We start from the raw sequence: 16703 nt of genomic DNA on the forward strand, positions 1-16703 counted from the left end.
ATTTGACGCCGCGTTGGCGGAACGGTTACAGCCATGGATTGTACCTGTTGCGCTGGTGGTTGCGGGTTCGATCCCCGCACATGAGAAACATTGGTATTGGCCATACAGGTGTTTGCCGTGGTCTGGGTGTTTGTGCAGTCCTTGTGGGTCTCCCCACCGTGCCTCGGAGAGCACGTTAAGCCGTCGGTCCCGGTTGTTATCATGTACACCTGATAGCAATCGTTACTCATAGTAGGGAATATATCCGCAAACCCGCATTGGAGCAGCGTGGTGGATTAAGCTGTTATCCTTCTCCTACATGGGGAAAGAGGCCTATGCCCAATAGTGGGATATTACAGGCTGAAGCGATCACTTTATTTGACAGTTTTGAACCGATTTCTATACAAGCCTGTCTTCTTTATCTCTTCTCTCGATAATTTATAATAGTTGGTATTTTTGTATTTTTCCATGAAACATCTGTGCAGTCTGTGGTAAAGCATTATTATCCATCTGTGGTCGTACACTCTTAATTGCTATCTTACTCACTCAAGCTGTCAGTAGAATGGAGATGGCACCTGCGTCGATTTGTTTGTGTTGAATACGTGACAATATAAATTGATTCGACGGTAAACAAAGTGCAAATAGTTACAAAAGTGTCTCAAAATGGGTGTACCAGCATTCTTCCGTTGGCTAAGCCGCAAATATCCGAGCGTTATTGTCGAATGTATTGAACAGAGGGTAAGTAATCTTAACCTCAAAATTTTATATCAGCGACAAAACTTTGTTTTTATCCCTATATTCCTACTTTTCTAGCCAACCGACGTAGATGGACAGCTCGTATACGCAGATTCGTCATTACCAAATCCCAATGGGGTTGAATTTGATAATCTTTACTTGGACATGAACGGTATTATTCATCCATGTACTCATCCCGAAGATAAACCGCCTCCGAAGGACGAGGACGAGATGATGGTGGCTATCTTCGACTGCATCGACAGACTATTCCGCATCGTGAGACCTAGGAAGCTGTTGTACATGGCTATTGATGGTGTGGTAAGTTTTATTTTGTATTACTAGATGAACCGCGAACTTACACGTAATATTTTCTCGTGCGTCGTAGCGGAATGAATAGCTTATTCCCAGAAATATAGGCCGCTTAGTGTTAAAAAAAGTTTTGCTAGTTGTATAGTACTCTCAGCTTATATTTTGTACATATTAGTAACGTACACATATGGTCATAACTTCTTTCTCGACTATGATGTTACTTATAATTTCGGTGATTAAATGAAAATTACAATTGTTAGAGAGATGTTAAACCTGTAACAAAAGGCCATAAACATCTAAATAGCATAACATATAATATAATACAATAATTATACAGGAGAACCTTGTTTTTTTTTATAATATGATTTGAACTAAAAGTTTATTGACAATAAGATTAGAGAATTAGCCAATTAATTCTTTGAAAAATATCAACTATTCTGTCAAACTGGTCATTGTAACTTTATTAAAATTATAAGCACTGTCAGCTGAAAGTGTGAGTCCCAAATAAAAAAATTCTTATCTCAAAATTTTTTGAAAATGTAAATAATAATATGAAGTCTACCCCTGCATTCTATTCACTATAACTTATTAAAGGGTCTAACTGTTGAGATTCCTTAAAAGAAAAAGTGCTATAAACTATCTCTGTATAAAAACTACAATGAGTGAAAAAAAAAATTATAGTTGTAGTTTCTTAAGTTTTATGGTAGTTTTTGTGTTGATCTTAAGTTAAAAACCTTTAAAAACTTCTGAAACAAGTATTCATACTTCATGCCAGTTTATACCTCTATAAGGTATATTTAAAAAAAGGCTACATATAAATGCTTTTAATGTGAACAAGCCTTACTAGCTAGATTTGATGTCTCCTCTTTTATTAGTGTAGGAAGATTCATTACTACTAGTTTAATCAGCAATCTTTAAAAATGGATGTACAAATCATTAAACTTCAATGATGAATTTACTAACGAATAATCTTAAATGATCAATCTTCTATTCAGGAATCTGTAACAATGAATTTACTAATCAGTAATCTTTAACGTTGAATTTACTTATTAGTAATCTTCAATGACAAATTTACTAATGAGTAATCTTTAATGACCAATTTACTAATTGCTAATCTGTAATATCTCAATCATCAATCAATCAATCATTACAGCCTATACAGTCCACTGCTGGACATAGGCCTCCACAAGCTCACGCCAAAAACAACGTGAACTCATGTGTTCTGCCCATAGTCACCACGCTGGGCAGGCGGGTTGGTGACCGCAGTACTGGCTTTGTCGCACCAAAGACGCTGCTGCCCATCTTCGGCCTGTGTATTTCAAAGCCAGCAGTTGGATGGTTATCCCGCCATCTGTTGGCTTCTTAAGTTCCAAGGTGGTTGTGGAACCTTGTTATCCCTTAGTCGCCTCTTACGACACCCACGGGAAGAGAGGGGGTGGCTAAATTCTTTAGTGCCGTAGCCACACAGCACTGTAATGTCTAGTTTACTACTAATCTGTAATGTCTAATTTAACATCCATGGGCTCTTAAGTGCCCATGCCTTTCTTTATTTACATTTTTATTTTCAAAACGTTGAGGTGTATTGCTTTCAACACTGCATGCTTAAAAATTGCGAACTAAAGCTTATTTTCTCTAATTCGATGGTAAGTCCAAAACTGACCGTGAGATATATATAAACCTATATATATTTATATATATAAGTAGGTTAATAATTACGATAACTATTTAGGTTTTTTTGTTTTTCATGCTACATGCTTTATGCATCACTATTAATAACACACTACATGCTTTATAAATTACATTAATATTTATCACATATGCTCTATATAATGTTAATTTACCGCATTGTCGATGGCCACACTCAATTTTCTAAATCAGCGCCTGCTGCCAGCTTCGCGAACACATTCTCAATAAAGTACGCATCCCTATTATGGATCGCCATTTTGAGGCTGTGCTCGAGGGTTTGCCTACGGTTTGCCTCCACCGCCCTTCTGACGATGTGGCCGATTGCGTCGTCCATGTCGTCGGTGTAATAGACACAGGTGTTAGTGTGTCTAGTCACCGCGACTACCGCATGCGAGACACTATCATGGAGTCGGAGCCTTTTCGCCCTCGTCTGGATAACAATGACGTTTTCACTCGTCTGTCTCTGTTCCTCATGAATGGTCAAGATTCTCGACCCCTCCCTGGCTACGTATGCCTGAGTCATCAACGCCTTCTTCTCCTCTTGCGTGAAAGTCAAGTACAGAGTCCGGTCCTATTCTGCTGGTATTCATGAGCCGGTGAATCCTTCGATGCGTAGGGAGTGGATGATCGGGCTCTAGCTCTAGATCCTGTAGCCAGAATATGTTATTTTATTAGTATACAAATTAAAGTTTTTTTTTTTTAATGATTTTATTTTAGGAATAGATATATTAAGTCTGTACTTCTTGGGGAATAATCTCCGCACTAAAAACAATAGTTTGCCATAGAATGCAATAAAAACTTTGACTAGCCCGTTGGTGCAGTTTGTAGTGGCCCTGCTTTCTGCTCCGAGGGTTGTGGGTTCGATTCCCACCCTGAGTCTGGGTGTAATATAAATATTTATTTATATATGTGTTATTTATAAGTATGTTTATCGAAAAAAAAAATATGTAGCTATATACCAGTCGGCAGTTACCTATAACACAAGCATTAAGTTGCTTACTTTAGGAACAGACGACCGTGTGTGTATTGTGTAGATATTTATTTATTATTTATTTATTTATTTAAAAACATTAATTTCTTTTCTTTTATAATTAATAATGTGAAAGATAATAAATAACTTGTTCGGATTCGGCCTACGGCTATTTGCACTACTACACCAGAATGGTTGTCAGGTTGTGTGTCATCTATAATTTAAATTATTTTCAGGCTCCCAGAGCTAAAATGAATCAACAGCGCTCTCGACGATTCAGAGCCTCGAAGGAAACACAAGAGAAGATCGAGGAGGTAGCTCGCATTCGATCAGAACTCCAAGCAAAGGGTGCTTACTTACCCCCAGAGAGGCCTAAGGAAGCTCACTTTGACTCGAACTGTATCACACCTGGTACTCCTTTCATGGATCGATTGAGCAAGTGCTTGCATTATTACATACATGACAGGTAAGTCTTATAAATAAATTACTTTTGTTAGGGATTTTATTTTTATGTGTATTTTCCCTATCATTTCTCTTTCTTTATACCTCTGTCATATAGCCAAAGGTAGAAGAGATTGCTCTCAGAGATAAGACTGCCTTATCATCATTACAGCCTATACAGTCCACTGCTGGACATAGGCCTCCACAAGTTTACGCCAAAAATAAAGTGAACTCATGTGTTTTGCCCATAGTCACCACGCTGGGCAGGCGGGTTGGTGATCGCAGTAAGTCGCTTTGTCGTACCGAAGACGCTGCTGCCCGTCTTCGGCCTGTGTATTTCAAAGCCAGCAGTTGGATGGTTATCCCGCCATCGGTCGGCTTCTTAAGTTCCAAGGTGGTTGTGGAACCGTGTTATCCCTTAGTTGCCTCTTACGACACCCATGGGAAGAGAGGGGGTGGCTAAATTCTTTAGTGCCGTAGCCACACAGCAGATTGCCTTATATATGTATATTAATTAAACAAAAATTAATATGCCGTATACATATTAATTTTTGTTTTTTCTTCATGGTGTACAACAAGGAGTATTATTATTACTAGGAAGATATTGTCTTCTAATGTTTACGCGAATTTTACTCATTATAACGAAATAACTTTTTCGGATTTTATCGCGGCTTATTAAGTTCAACTATGGTCAGGACGCAGTCCTCGCGTGACCATGGTTGCTGTAAAGTATCCGAAACATTGGGTATCTAAAATAGGCAGATCATCAAATCAAATGAAATGGTTGTATTTCACGATGTTGCCAGCTAAAGCTTTTAGTATGTTTGTTAAACCTTAATGCACACATAATATTTTGCAATTCCAGTAATATTATATATGTAAATTGTTTTCAGATTGAACAATGACCATGGATGGAAGGGAGTTAAAGTAATCTTATCAGATGCTAATGTTCCCGGAGAGGGGGAACACAAGATAATGGACTACATCAGACGACAGAGAGGTTTGTAACATATAATATAAACTATATGAATTAAAAAGTCGCTGAAATGTATGTACGCCCATTACTTCCAAATGATACCAAACTTACATAATTATAGTGTATATGTTGAAGACAACGTTATTATACCTATCGTCAGACATCACTGACATGTATATTAATAATAAAGAAACGCTTCTCGGGGTCTGAAAACACAAACACAAACCTCTAGACCAGAGTAAACATCAGTAAGCCAATACAAATGTATGTCATGTGCATCGAACCCGCACCAGAGGTGGGCGTAATCTGATCTCTGATTAATGATGTGATTAATAATCTCTATCCCAGTTTCTGCTTTTAAACTCCAACAAGACGTATGGGTACTTGATTGTCGACCTGGTTGTATACCCCCCCCCCGCCTTCCAGTTTCTGCTCTTCAACCCGAACAAGCAGTTGGGGCGCGGTTGTTTGCCGACCTAATCATAAAAAATATACGTTTGTACGTTGTAACATATTTGTATCTAATTTGTTTGCAGCTCAGCCGGACCACGACCCGAACACACAGCACGTGTTGTGCGGCGCCGACGCTGATCTTATCATGCTGGGGCTGGCGACGCACGAACCCAACTTCACCATCATCAGGGAGGAGTTCAAGCCCAACAAGCCCAGGCCCTGTGACGTCTGTGGTCAACTAGGTCAGTTTTTTATTAATTTTTTATGACAGGGGTAATTAGAATTACATCATTAACTTTGTTCTTATATTTCTTATTATTAGTAACGATCGCTATCAGGTGTACATGATAACAACCGGGACTGACGGCTTAACGTGCTCCCCGGGGCACGGTGGCTAGACCCACAAGGACAGACAACCAAATCGGAAATAAATATTTAAATAAACACAAAAATCAACATCGACCGGGAATCGAACCTGGACCGTGTTTAGGTAGGTTCACAGCACCATAACTAAAATTACTTGGTATTAAATGCTTATGTTATTTGGTCAGGTCATGAGATGAAAGAATGCACTGGAACGACTCCGGATGCAGCGCTAGTTCGCTCAGATCCAGCTTTCGGCAATCAAGACAACTTTATCTTTGTGAGACTGAGTGTCTTGCGGGAGTATCTTGAAAAGGTATGTTGTATGTGTATAAGTTTTTCTATTTAGTGCTAATTTAATCGTTACAAAGTATAAAACAAAGTCGTTTCCCGCTGTCTGTATGCTTAGATCTTTAATACTACGCAACGGATTTTGATGCAGTTTTCTTTAGTAGAGTGACTCCAGAGGAAGGTTTATATATTGATATTTTTTGCAACCGTGCGAAGCCGGGGCGGGGTTGCTAGTTTAAATATATTCTATTACATATTAATTGATATCACGACTGTGGGTTAGGTTAAGTTAAAAAAAAAGTACAAGATAAGGAAATTAAAAAAGAAACAATACATATGAAAGATCTTCTATTATTACACAATTAGATGCGAAGTTGATGGGCATATCATATCATTGGCCTTAGTCCGTCTATTGCAGACGATTTAGACAGTGTCAGACAGACACTCTGTCGCCAAGGTCACTCTTCAGGAAAACGCAGAGTTGATGGGCATAAAATATTCTTAATTTAAATGCTACAGAATCTAATGTATAATTTAAAAAAAAAAAATGAGTATGCTTTAGACCACACGACCGAAATAAATCTTCTTTATTTGCCCCTACAGTGATATACGAAACGTAATTATCTCTCTCTTTCTATCTTCACTAACATATATCTCCCTCTCAACTTCCGTTCGCCTATCACACCCCCCCCCCCCCGATCACTCTTCATAACGCTCTCGTCACGCATTCACCAGCTTACTCTCCAAGTCGTGAGTAAAGAGGTTTTACTTCAAAAATAAATAAATAAATAAATATTTAACTATGATTACTTTACTAAAAACTAATATAAATGCTTTAAATCTAAAAGCCTACTTAAAAATAATATTTTTTGTTATTATAATTATTATTTGTTTATAGGAGTTACAAATGCCCAACCTGCCGTTCCCCTACGACTTCGAGCGTGCCCTGGACGACTGGGTGTTCATGTGCTTCTTCGTGGGAAACGACTTCCTGCCGCACCTCCCCAGCCTGGAGATCAGGGAGGGCGCCGTCGACCGCCTCGTCACCTTGTATAAGAAGTGTGTCTTGTTCACTAGGGTGAGTCCTTGTTCATCTTGTGTGTTTTCACTTTTCAGTCGCTTGTGGCAGGGTACAGCAAAATCGAATTTTATTATATTACAATTTAACTGAGGCAGGGCACAGCAGGAAATTACCTGCTCAAAATATGGAGCAGGCAGACTGCGGTAGTACCTCGACCTTACAGAAGATCACAGCTAAATAATTCTGCTTTCAAGCAGTGTTGTGTTCCTATTTGTGAGTAAGGCGACCAGAGCTCCTGGGGGAATTGGAAATGGGGTCGGTCTTGCGATGATTTTGGTGTTGCAGACGTCTATAAGCCACGGTAATCGCTAACCATCAGGTGAGCCGTACACTTGTTTGCCGACCTAGTTGTATAAGAAAAATCAGTATCAAGTGGACAATGTAGCTTAATGAATACAGTTAAATTTTACCTCGTAACGTGTTACTGGGTGTACTGACTTGTATGGTTTTTGAAGTAAAACTACGCACGCTTGACTTGAGGAGTAAGCTGGTGAATGCGTGACGAGAGCGTTACGATGAGTGTGATCGGGCGACACGAACGGAGCAAGAGAGAGGGTTGCGAGCATATATTTCCTTTCTCTCTTTCTCTCATAGCCAGTTACGTTTCGTGTATCTAAGACAGTGCAGGCCTGTTATGCAGAAGTTTTACTTCAGTCGTGTGGTCTAAAGCACACTCGTTTTTTTTTTTTATTCGAAAGCTGGCCGTTGTCGGTGGTACCATTTATATTTGAGCGAGATCTGACAGGTAGTTGTTGACTTATTCCTAGATGGAGTCCTAGTTGAAGGTTTGTTTTTGTGTTTGACAACACAAGATTATATAGATTGTTGAGTTTTTTTTATATATTTCCAGGGTTGGATTACAGACTCAGGCGAGGTGAACCTAGACCGGGTGCAAGTGATAATGGACGAGCTGGGTCGCGTCGAAGACGAGATCTTCAGACGGAGACACCAGAACGAAGTGAGCTTCAAGGCCAGAGAGAGAGCTAAGAAACAACAGCAGCAGAGAGTCAACTTTGGTCTATTGGAGAACACCCAGTTCGCGCCGACGGTGAGTTTAAAACCTTTAACTATAACATTTGGGGGAGCGATGGTATAGTTTGTGAAGTTCTTCGTCCGCCATCGCAAAGGGAGGATCCTCAGACGGTTATTGTGTCTGGTGGGCTAACGACCCAACGGTTGTTGTCGGGTTCTTGTATGTATACTCAATCACTTTGAAAACTCTGATAGCGCGATGTAGGATACGTCAGTGTGTGTGGGTCTTCCTGACAGGCCCGAGGGTCTGTCCGGGTACGGGCCTCGAGGTTACCCTCTTTACCCGGGCTTTCTTCACCGGGGCTTCGCCTCCGGGGTCACACATCCTTTCGGCCCTATTGGGCCAGGGATTAGGGCCATAAGTCAGTTTTCTCTAGTTCCCTAAGTTCGTATGCTGCTCGATAGATGTCGCTATTTGACGGACGACGATACAAATAGACCGACAGCCGGAGGTAGAGTAGGCCAGTAGAACCTGTTTCTGCTCAGTTAATAAACTGCAACATAGTTGCAGAATTTAATGGTACAAAAGAATAATGAATCAAAAACTTTTTACTGTCCGATGTGGTCACCCATCAAATAGCGTTATCCTCAACAGGTGAAACTGGCCCTTGGGCTTGTATATTAATAGACGCTCCTCGCGGTTTCGCACCTATAATCTCTCGCACCACTAGACCAGAGCGGTTGTTCCATCTACCCTTAATTTAATTAATTTTTTTTATTCATAATATTAGTAGAATAGCATCAAGTATTGGAAAGTATATTGAAGACTTGTTTTATAAGATTATTTTTGTAAGCTAAGTATTTGTTGCAGCCCTTAGGAGCGGCCACGAGAGGTGTCTCCAACCCCCGGCAAGAGGCAGCCGATATCAGACGGGCTGGCATGCAAGAAGTCGCTCAGGTTAATTTTGTAATGCATTATTATTAACAGGTTGAATTTCAGAATCTGCGTGGGTACTTGTATATATATATATATATATATATATATATATATATATATATATATATATATATATATATATATATATGTATGTTATACTATATGCTTTGTAACACTGTTTATACTTTATTTATATAGGTGTACATTTAAAGAAAAAGAGTAACTGGCATTGTGGATATTTTTTTTGTATGAAGCTAAATTCCTGGAATGAACCTGTTAAAAAATAAATAAATATTGGTTTGATGCAATATTTAGGAAAGGTACTTTTAGTTTTATAGTATACTAGCTGACCCGGCGAACTTCGTATCGCCTAACACAAACTTTATCGTATGGTATTAAAGTTCAAATTGACTTTTAAGTATTATCACAAATCTTTCGTATGGGAGTATAGAAAAGTGTTGTTTTTAGACTTTTTCAGGAAATTTAAATTTTTTTTTTTTAGAATTTTTCTCTCCGTAAGAACCATCCTCGTACTTCAAGGAATATTTTAAAAACAGAATTAGCGAAATCGGTCCAACCGTTCTCGAGTTTTGCGCTTAGCAACACATTCAGCGACTCATTTTTATATTATAGATTAATTATTAATTTGAGTGATGTATGTAGTTACTGAACTTAACTTTAGACTGAGAATGTTCAGGATCTAAGGAGTAGTTCCTTGTTTTGGCACTGGAGATCTTTCTGAAATTTGAGGCTATACTATATATTCCTGTAAATTCATAAAATTTCGTTTGGCTTATTAATCTAACAGTCGGTTAGTTTGTCTTTTGTTTTGGTACTTTAAAAATTGTTGGAACGTTTGAGATGCTATTACTTTCCTAAATTGACATAGTTTCATTTGGCGTTTAAAAAATAATCACATATGTATTTTTGGAAGTGTGAAATTTTAGTGTTGTTTAATTCAGTTGTTTATTGTATTGTTTCATCATCGCCGTATCGCCGTATCGAATAGAAAAAAATAATTCCGCTAATGCTATGTAGGGTTGAGAAGACACAACGGAGAATGTTCGTTGCTGTCGAGAATTCAATCTTGATTAAAATTTTACAACGGTTGTATTTAGATTTTACTTAGTATAGTAAGTGCTACACATTCATTCACAATTATGTAATGCCAGGGTTTCTCTCTAACATTTCAACTTTGCTCAATCTTATGCATCATTCAGGGTTGAACCTTGTGGGTTTCATTGAGATAGTGCTGGGCAGGATATATTCTGCTATTTGGAGCAGCTCGACCGGAACTACCTCCAAACCTGACAGAAGATCACAGCCAAATAATACTGTTCTTAAACAATATGTTCCTGTGGTGAGTAAGGTGGCCCGTGCTCCTGGGGAGGGTCGATAATGCGCTTGTAATGCTTCTGGTGTTACAGGCATCTATAAGCTACGGTAACCGCTTACCATCAGGTGGACCAAGAAATACATGTAGTATAGATACGTAATATGGATGTATGTCTCTGTAGCAAGATACGGGTCCACGTGGTCGCAAGAGGTCAGCTGCAGAGGCGGGTCTAGATGAAGATGATGACAAACACGATGAGGTTCGGCTGTGGGAAGAGGGCTTCAAGGAGCGCTACTACGAGAGCAAGTTCGACGTGGCGCGGGATAACTTGGAGTTCAGGTGAGGGCATCTCAAGGTCACCAGTGCCTTACACCGTGGCTTGAAGTATCAATTTATTGGTCAGAAATTATTTTCGAAAGTAATTAAATAATATTTGATGTATTATAATAAACTGGAGAGACCGGCATCAGTACTGATGGCACACAATGTAGTTTCCTTTCTTTAGAATTTTATTCATTTTATTTTTATTTTTTTATTTTTTTTAAGTAATAAAATAAAATTTGGTATATCAAAAAGTAGACAAGATTATTGACCCTTGTTCATTTTCATGTGCACATGTTTAAATTTTTTTTTTAATTCTTTAACTAATGTCAACGCTGGATGGCAGTATGTGTATTTAGTGTAATATTTACAAATGAACAAGTAATTGATGAAAATATCAGTATGATGTTTCTTGACCTTGAAGGAGATATAACAAGACGCGAAATATTTTTAGACAATTTATAGTTACTGAGGCAGGGCACAGGAGGAAATATCCCTCTCAAAGCCTGAAGCAGCCTGACTGGGGACTTCGATCTTACAAAAGATCACAGCTAAATAACACTGCTCCCAATTAGTGTTGTTTCTGTGGTGGCCAGAACTCCTGAACAGGGTCGGGTGTGGGGTCGGCAAAGCGTTTATGATGCTTTTGATGTTGCAAGTGTCTATAAGCTACGGTAATCGCTTACCATCAGGTGAGCCGTACGCTTGTTTGCTGACCACCTTGTTAAAAAAAATGAGCACTGTAAACAATGAGAAAGTAATGAGGGATGGTTTACAGGAACCGCGTGGCGCTTCAGTACGTTCGCGGGCTATGCTGGGTGCTCCGCTACTACTACCAGGGCTGCGCCAGCTGGAAATGGTACTTCCCCTACCACTACGCGCCCTTCGCCTCCGACTTCCTCAACGTTCACGGCCTGTCCACCAACTTCGAGAAGGGCACGCAACCCGTGAGTAATGACTACGCTTGTTACAAACTGTTCTGTTCTAAATATTTTGATTCTATTGAGGTATAGTGCACAAGGAAATATCTTGTTTAAAATTTGGAGTAACCCAACTGGGTAAGTACCTCAACCTTATAGAAGATCACAGCTAAATAACCTTGTTCTCAAGTTGTGTTCTTGTGGTGAGTAAGGTAGCAAGAGTTACTAGGGAAGATCAGTAATAGAATTGACAATGTGCTTGTAATGTTCCCGGTGTTTCAGGCTAACATGAGGTACGGTGACCGCTTACCACCAGGCAAACCGTACGCTTATTACCACATATTACTGTAATTTTAAAACCCAAGCAGGGTTTAATTTTTTTTTTTTATATAAATACTTTAAATTCTGCTGAGTGGTCTTGCAAATTTATAATTTTAAATGAGTATTAATTGGTTTATTAATTTAAAATGTTTCCCCCCTCCCCGCCAGTTCCGTCCGCTGGAGCAGCTAATGGGTGTGTTCCCGGCCGCCAGCGCGCAACACGTGCCCAAGCCCTGGGCCAAGCTCATGAGCGACCCGGTGAGTGAGGCTGGATCACTGGACCCAGAGTTTTGAGTAGTAACTAGCGTATAGAGTGTAACTAGTGTACTGATTGCGCCGAGAGAAGTTTGTGTACTGAGAGTCGATAGTATACTGAGTGGAGTCAAAGGTTCATTCTCGGTGTAATTTCAATATTACACGGTAAATATTAAATATATTGTATGTGAATTATATATGTATACTTGCTGTGTGGTTACATGATGATGATGATGATGATGATGATGATGATGATGATGATGACGATGATGATGACGAAGACGATGACGATGACGATGATGATGATGATGATGATATCAGTATACCGAGTGTATATAGAGTACTAAGTGTAGGTAATGTACTAAGTCTAGGTAATGTACTCAGAGTAGTGCGAATAACCAGTGTACTGAGTGTACACTGAGAGTGATTGGTGTGGGGAGTTTACGTAGGTGTTTTGAAAGTATACCAAAGTGGAGAATGTAGCTTGACTACCGACAGTTACTTAGCTATAGTGCAAAGTCTGTTTAGCAATCATAATTATAGAAACTATCTTTGTTACTTATGAGATATTTGTTTTTTTTTGTAGTTTTCACCAATCATTGACTTCTACCCAACGGACTTCAAGATCGACTTGAACGGCAAGAAGTTCGCCTGGCAAGGCGTGGCACTGCTGCCTTTCGTCGACGAGACCAGACTCTTTAAAGCTTTGGAACCCTACTACAAGGATTTGTCGCAGGCAGAGAGTGAGTTTTTTAAATAAAAAGTTGGTATATATATATAAACACATATGTGTAACAAAATTACACTATATCTTTTAGGTTATGTCGATTAAGTATGTTGTAGTAGATATTTCTTTACTATTTATTATTTTGATTGTGTTGTAGAATTTCTATATACACATGTAATTAAATTAAGGAATAATAAAATACAAAATGTAAACTATAAATGCACACACACACGCACGCACGCACGCACGCACGCACGCACGCACATATTAATTTTTTTTTCTTAATTACATTCAATCTTATGTAATTTCATTAACAATAATTGTTAAGTTTTTCCCTATTTTAAGTAACAATTAACGAACTTCAAAAAATACGGCTGTAATTATGTAGAAAGAGCAATGACTGACTTTGAAAATGATATCTTTTTAATTATTTCCCCCCCAGGGCAGCGCAACACGCGCGGCCACGACCGCCTGTACGTGTCGCCCGCCAACGCCAGCCACGCCGGCCTGCTGGCGCTGTACCCCGCGGGCGCCGAGCTGCGCCGCCGCCTGGCCGCCGACCAGCGCCACCCCTACCGCTGCCAGGGCGTGCGCGGCGACGTCATGCTCAGCGCCGACAACGTCTGCGTCGGGGGGTGAGTACACCCCACTAGACTCCTGACTCCTCTAGCCCGGCCGAGCTCTGCTGCTCTGAAGTTCCACAACTATAACGTTTTGCGTTTTGACTAGCCCGTTGGCGCAGTTTGTAGTGACCCAGCTTTCTGCTCCGAGGGTTGTAGGTTCGATTCCCACCCCGAGTCTGGATGGAATATAAATATTTATTTATATATGTATTATTTATAAGTATGTTTATCGAAAAAAAATGTCAGCTGTTACCTATAACACAAGCATTAAGTTGCTTACTTTAGGAACAGACGACTGTGTGTGTATTGTGTAAATATTTATATTTATACTAGCTGACCCCGCAAACGTTTCTTTGCCACATATGTGATTAACCCGCTTAATCCCCCCTCCCCTTATAACTTAGGGGTATGAAAATAGATGTTGGCCGATTCTCAGATCTACCCGATATACAAAATTTTATTAAAATCGGTCGAGCCGTTTCGGAGGAATTCAATGTTTAACACCATGACACGAGAATTTTATATATTAGATAAAACAACCGAGTGTGCTTTAGACCACACGACTGAAGTAAAACTTACGAAACGTAACTCTCTCTCTTTTTACCTTCACTAACTTATTTTTCCCTCTTAACTTCCGTTCGTGTCACCCGATCACACTTTTCGTAACGCCCTCGTCACGCATTCACCAGCTTACTACCCAAGTCAAGCGCGCGTAAAGAAGTTTTACTTCATAAAAACGTACAATGTAAATGTTAATATGTTTAAAAAGGGCGGGTACAACTATGAGTTCGATGTTGTGTAATTGAATAAATCTTGGTTCAGTCATCATTTTACAAATTGATACCAATAGAATTTTGTCATGATTATACGCCAATGTGTCGTCAGATACTTCACGTTCGATGTTAATTTGTTGTAAAGTTATATCAAATATCTAATTGCTCCAACATTGCAGGCAACTAGCGTCCCCGGTGGTGGGTCTCGCTCCGGTGCTAGACAATCGTGTGGTGGTGGTGCGCTACCAGGATCCGCAGTACCCCGACGACTTCGTGTTCCCCGCTCGGCGGCTACACGGAGCCCTCGAGCCGCCTCGTGTCCTGATGGCAGGGGACATGTCGCATCAGCAGAACAGGAATAGGATGCCGCAGATAGGTGAGTTTGTTACATGATATTTTGTAAGTGGCAACATTATTGTCTTTGTCCTTTGTCGTCCATGGCGTTATGTCAAGCCCACGTTCTTATTATCATGGTTGACCACCTTACAAGAAATTTTTTAAATTAAACATATTTTTTTACCAACCCGCCTGCCCAGCGTGGTGACTGTGGGCAAAACACATGAGTTCACGTTATTTTTGGCGTAAACTTTTGGAGGCCTATGTCTAGCAGTAGACTGTTTAGGCTGTAATGATGTAATGATGATATTTTTTTTTATTGAGTCTGTAACATCTAAATGGTGGGAATAGACCTGTTTCGCTATGTATATGAAGTGTTGGGCAGGTGGGTACCACAAAACTCCACTGTAGATTAGCGGACATATTCCTCAATATAAGTAACAATTGCTATGATTAGCTACCACCAATTCGGAATGTAGATTCTGCAGAGAAGAATCGGCAAGATCCGCAGTAACTCTTTTGAAAAATAATATATAAACTGTGTTTTACACACGGTGACAATTAATATATATCCATCCCGTGCAGTAATCAAACTTGTCACCGTCACTGATATTTTGGCACCTACACCATTACCACCATTACTATACCAGAGTATGCTGTAATACCTAGAATTAGTGCCTGGACTTGGGGAGCACAACCGAGTTCCAAGCTCCGTAGATGTGTGTTGTAATGGATATGTTACAAAGTGTTGTACTCTACAGGGATGAGCCGCCAGCGCAGCGTGGCGTCGCTGGAGGCGGCCGGCCACCGCATGCTGGGCCACTCGCTGCCCCGCCCGCCCTACGGCCGCGCGCCGCCCCCGCCCTACGGCCGCGTGGCGCCGCCCCCGCCCTACGGCCACGTGCCGCCGCCCCCGCAGCTCGCGCACGCGCACGGTGAGGGCTTGCTTCTTCGCTATCAGCTGGTGAATGCGTGACGAGAGCGTTACTGGAAGTGTGATCGGGCGGGGTGAACGGGCGTTGAGAGGGAGACATAAGTTAGTGAAGATAGAAAGAGAGAGAGAGTCACGTTTCGTAAGTTTTACTTCAGTCGTGTGGTTTGAAACACACTCGTTTTTTTATACAACTAGGTCGAAAAACAGCTGATGGCAAGCGATTACTGTAGCTTATAGACGTCTGCAACACCAGAAGCATCGCAAGCTCGTTGCCGACTTTATCCCAATTCCCCTCAGGAGCTCTGGTCACCTTACTCACCACAGGAACACAACACTGCTTGAAAACAGTATTATTTAGCTGTGATTTTCCGTTAGTGTAGTTTCTGCTGTGTCCTACCTCAGTTCATAATTAGGTATACCAACAACAGAATATAATTATGTTAGGTTCTTTGTGATAGTGGGGGAGTCCAAGAGGGGATTTTGGGATTTACTCGAGCGCGGCAGGTTATTATAAGGATACCTTGCACCTGTTGAGGACCTCCACCATTTATGAGGCCTCAATATAGAGGAGTGGATCTAGGGCAGCCGATCTGTAAAAAAAATCGGCCCTAAGGAATTACTCGAACGCCTCAAACTAAGATAATAATGCGTAAAAAATAATTGATTATTTTTAAAACCTTAAACGTTAAAAATTTTAATTTAATCCAAATTAAAACAGTTTGCAATAATTCGCGCAATCGATTGTTGTATGTCAAACATATTATTTTTTAATTTGCCATTTATTAAATACTAGTTGCTGCCCGCGACGTCGTCTGCGTGAACGCTATACAGCACCAAAAATACTTACGTTTATACCTTTTAAAATAACATTCATTTACCCGTTTCTTCTTTACATTTCATATCTACAGAAAAATCTCATAGATGGCACTGCTTTAAAGTTGTCTTATCTACTTATATTCATTTA

General features: G+C 40.1%; 1 protein-coding gene across 1 annotated transcript in view; it reads left to right on the plus strand.

Annotated features, from left to right (window-relative positions):
• Window positions 1–538: 538 nt before the first annotated feature.
• LOC123662432 (5'-3' exoribonuclease 2 homolog) overlaps window positions 539–16703 on the plus strand; it is a 35166-nt gene continuing 19001 nt past the window's right edge. Inside the window, exons 1-16 of the mRNA XM_045597275.1 lie at window positions 539–717; window positions 793–1032; window positions 3916–4145; window positions 5014–5120; window positions 5633–5791; window positions 6101–6228; window positions 7102–7281; window positions 8135–8332; window positions 9128–9214; window positions 10711–10868; window positions 11629–11797; window positions 12260–12349; window positions 12933–13089; window positions 13516–13708; window positions 14649–14845; window positions 15567–15740. Coding sequence (XP_045453231.1) covers window positions 643–717; window positions 793–1032; window positions 3916–4145; window positions 5014–5120; window positions 5633–5791; window positions 6101–6228; window positions 7102–7281; window positions 8135–8332; window positions 9128–9214; window positions 10711–10868; window positions 11629–11797; window positions 12260–12349; window positions 12933–13089; window positions 13516–13708; window positions 14649–14845; window positions 15567–15740 — 2542 coding nt within the window. The 5' untranslated portion in view covers window positions 539–642. The remainder of the gene's footprint in view (window positions 718–792; window positions 1033–3915; window positions 4146–5013; window positions 5121–5632; window positions 5792–6100; window positions 6229–7101; window positions 7282–8134; window positions 8333–9127; window positions 9215–10710; window positions 10869–11628; window positions 11798–12259; window positions 12350–12932; window positions 13090–13515; window positions 13709–14648; window positions 14846–15566; window positions 15741–16703) is intronic.

Source organism: Melitaea cinxia, chromosome 18, assembly GCF_905220565.1.
Source record: "Melitaea cinxia chromosome 18, ilMelCinx1.1, whole genome shotgun sequence".
In the NCBI taxonomy this organism is placed as follows: Eukaryota; Metazoa; Arthropoda; class Insecta; order Lepidoptera; family Nymphalidae; genus Melitaea; species Melitaea cinxia.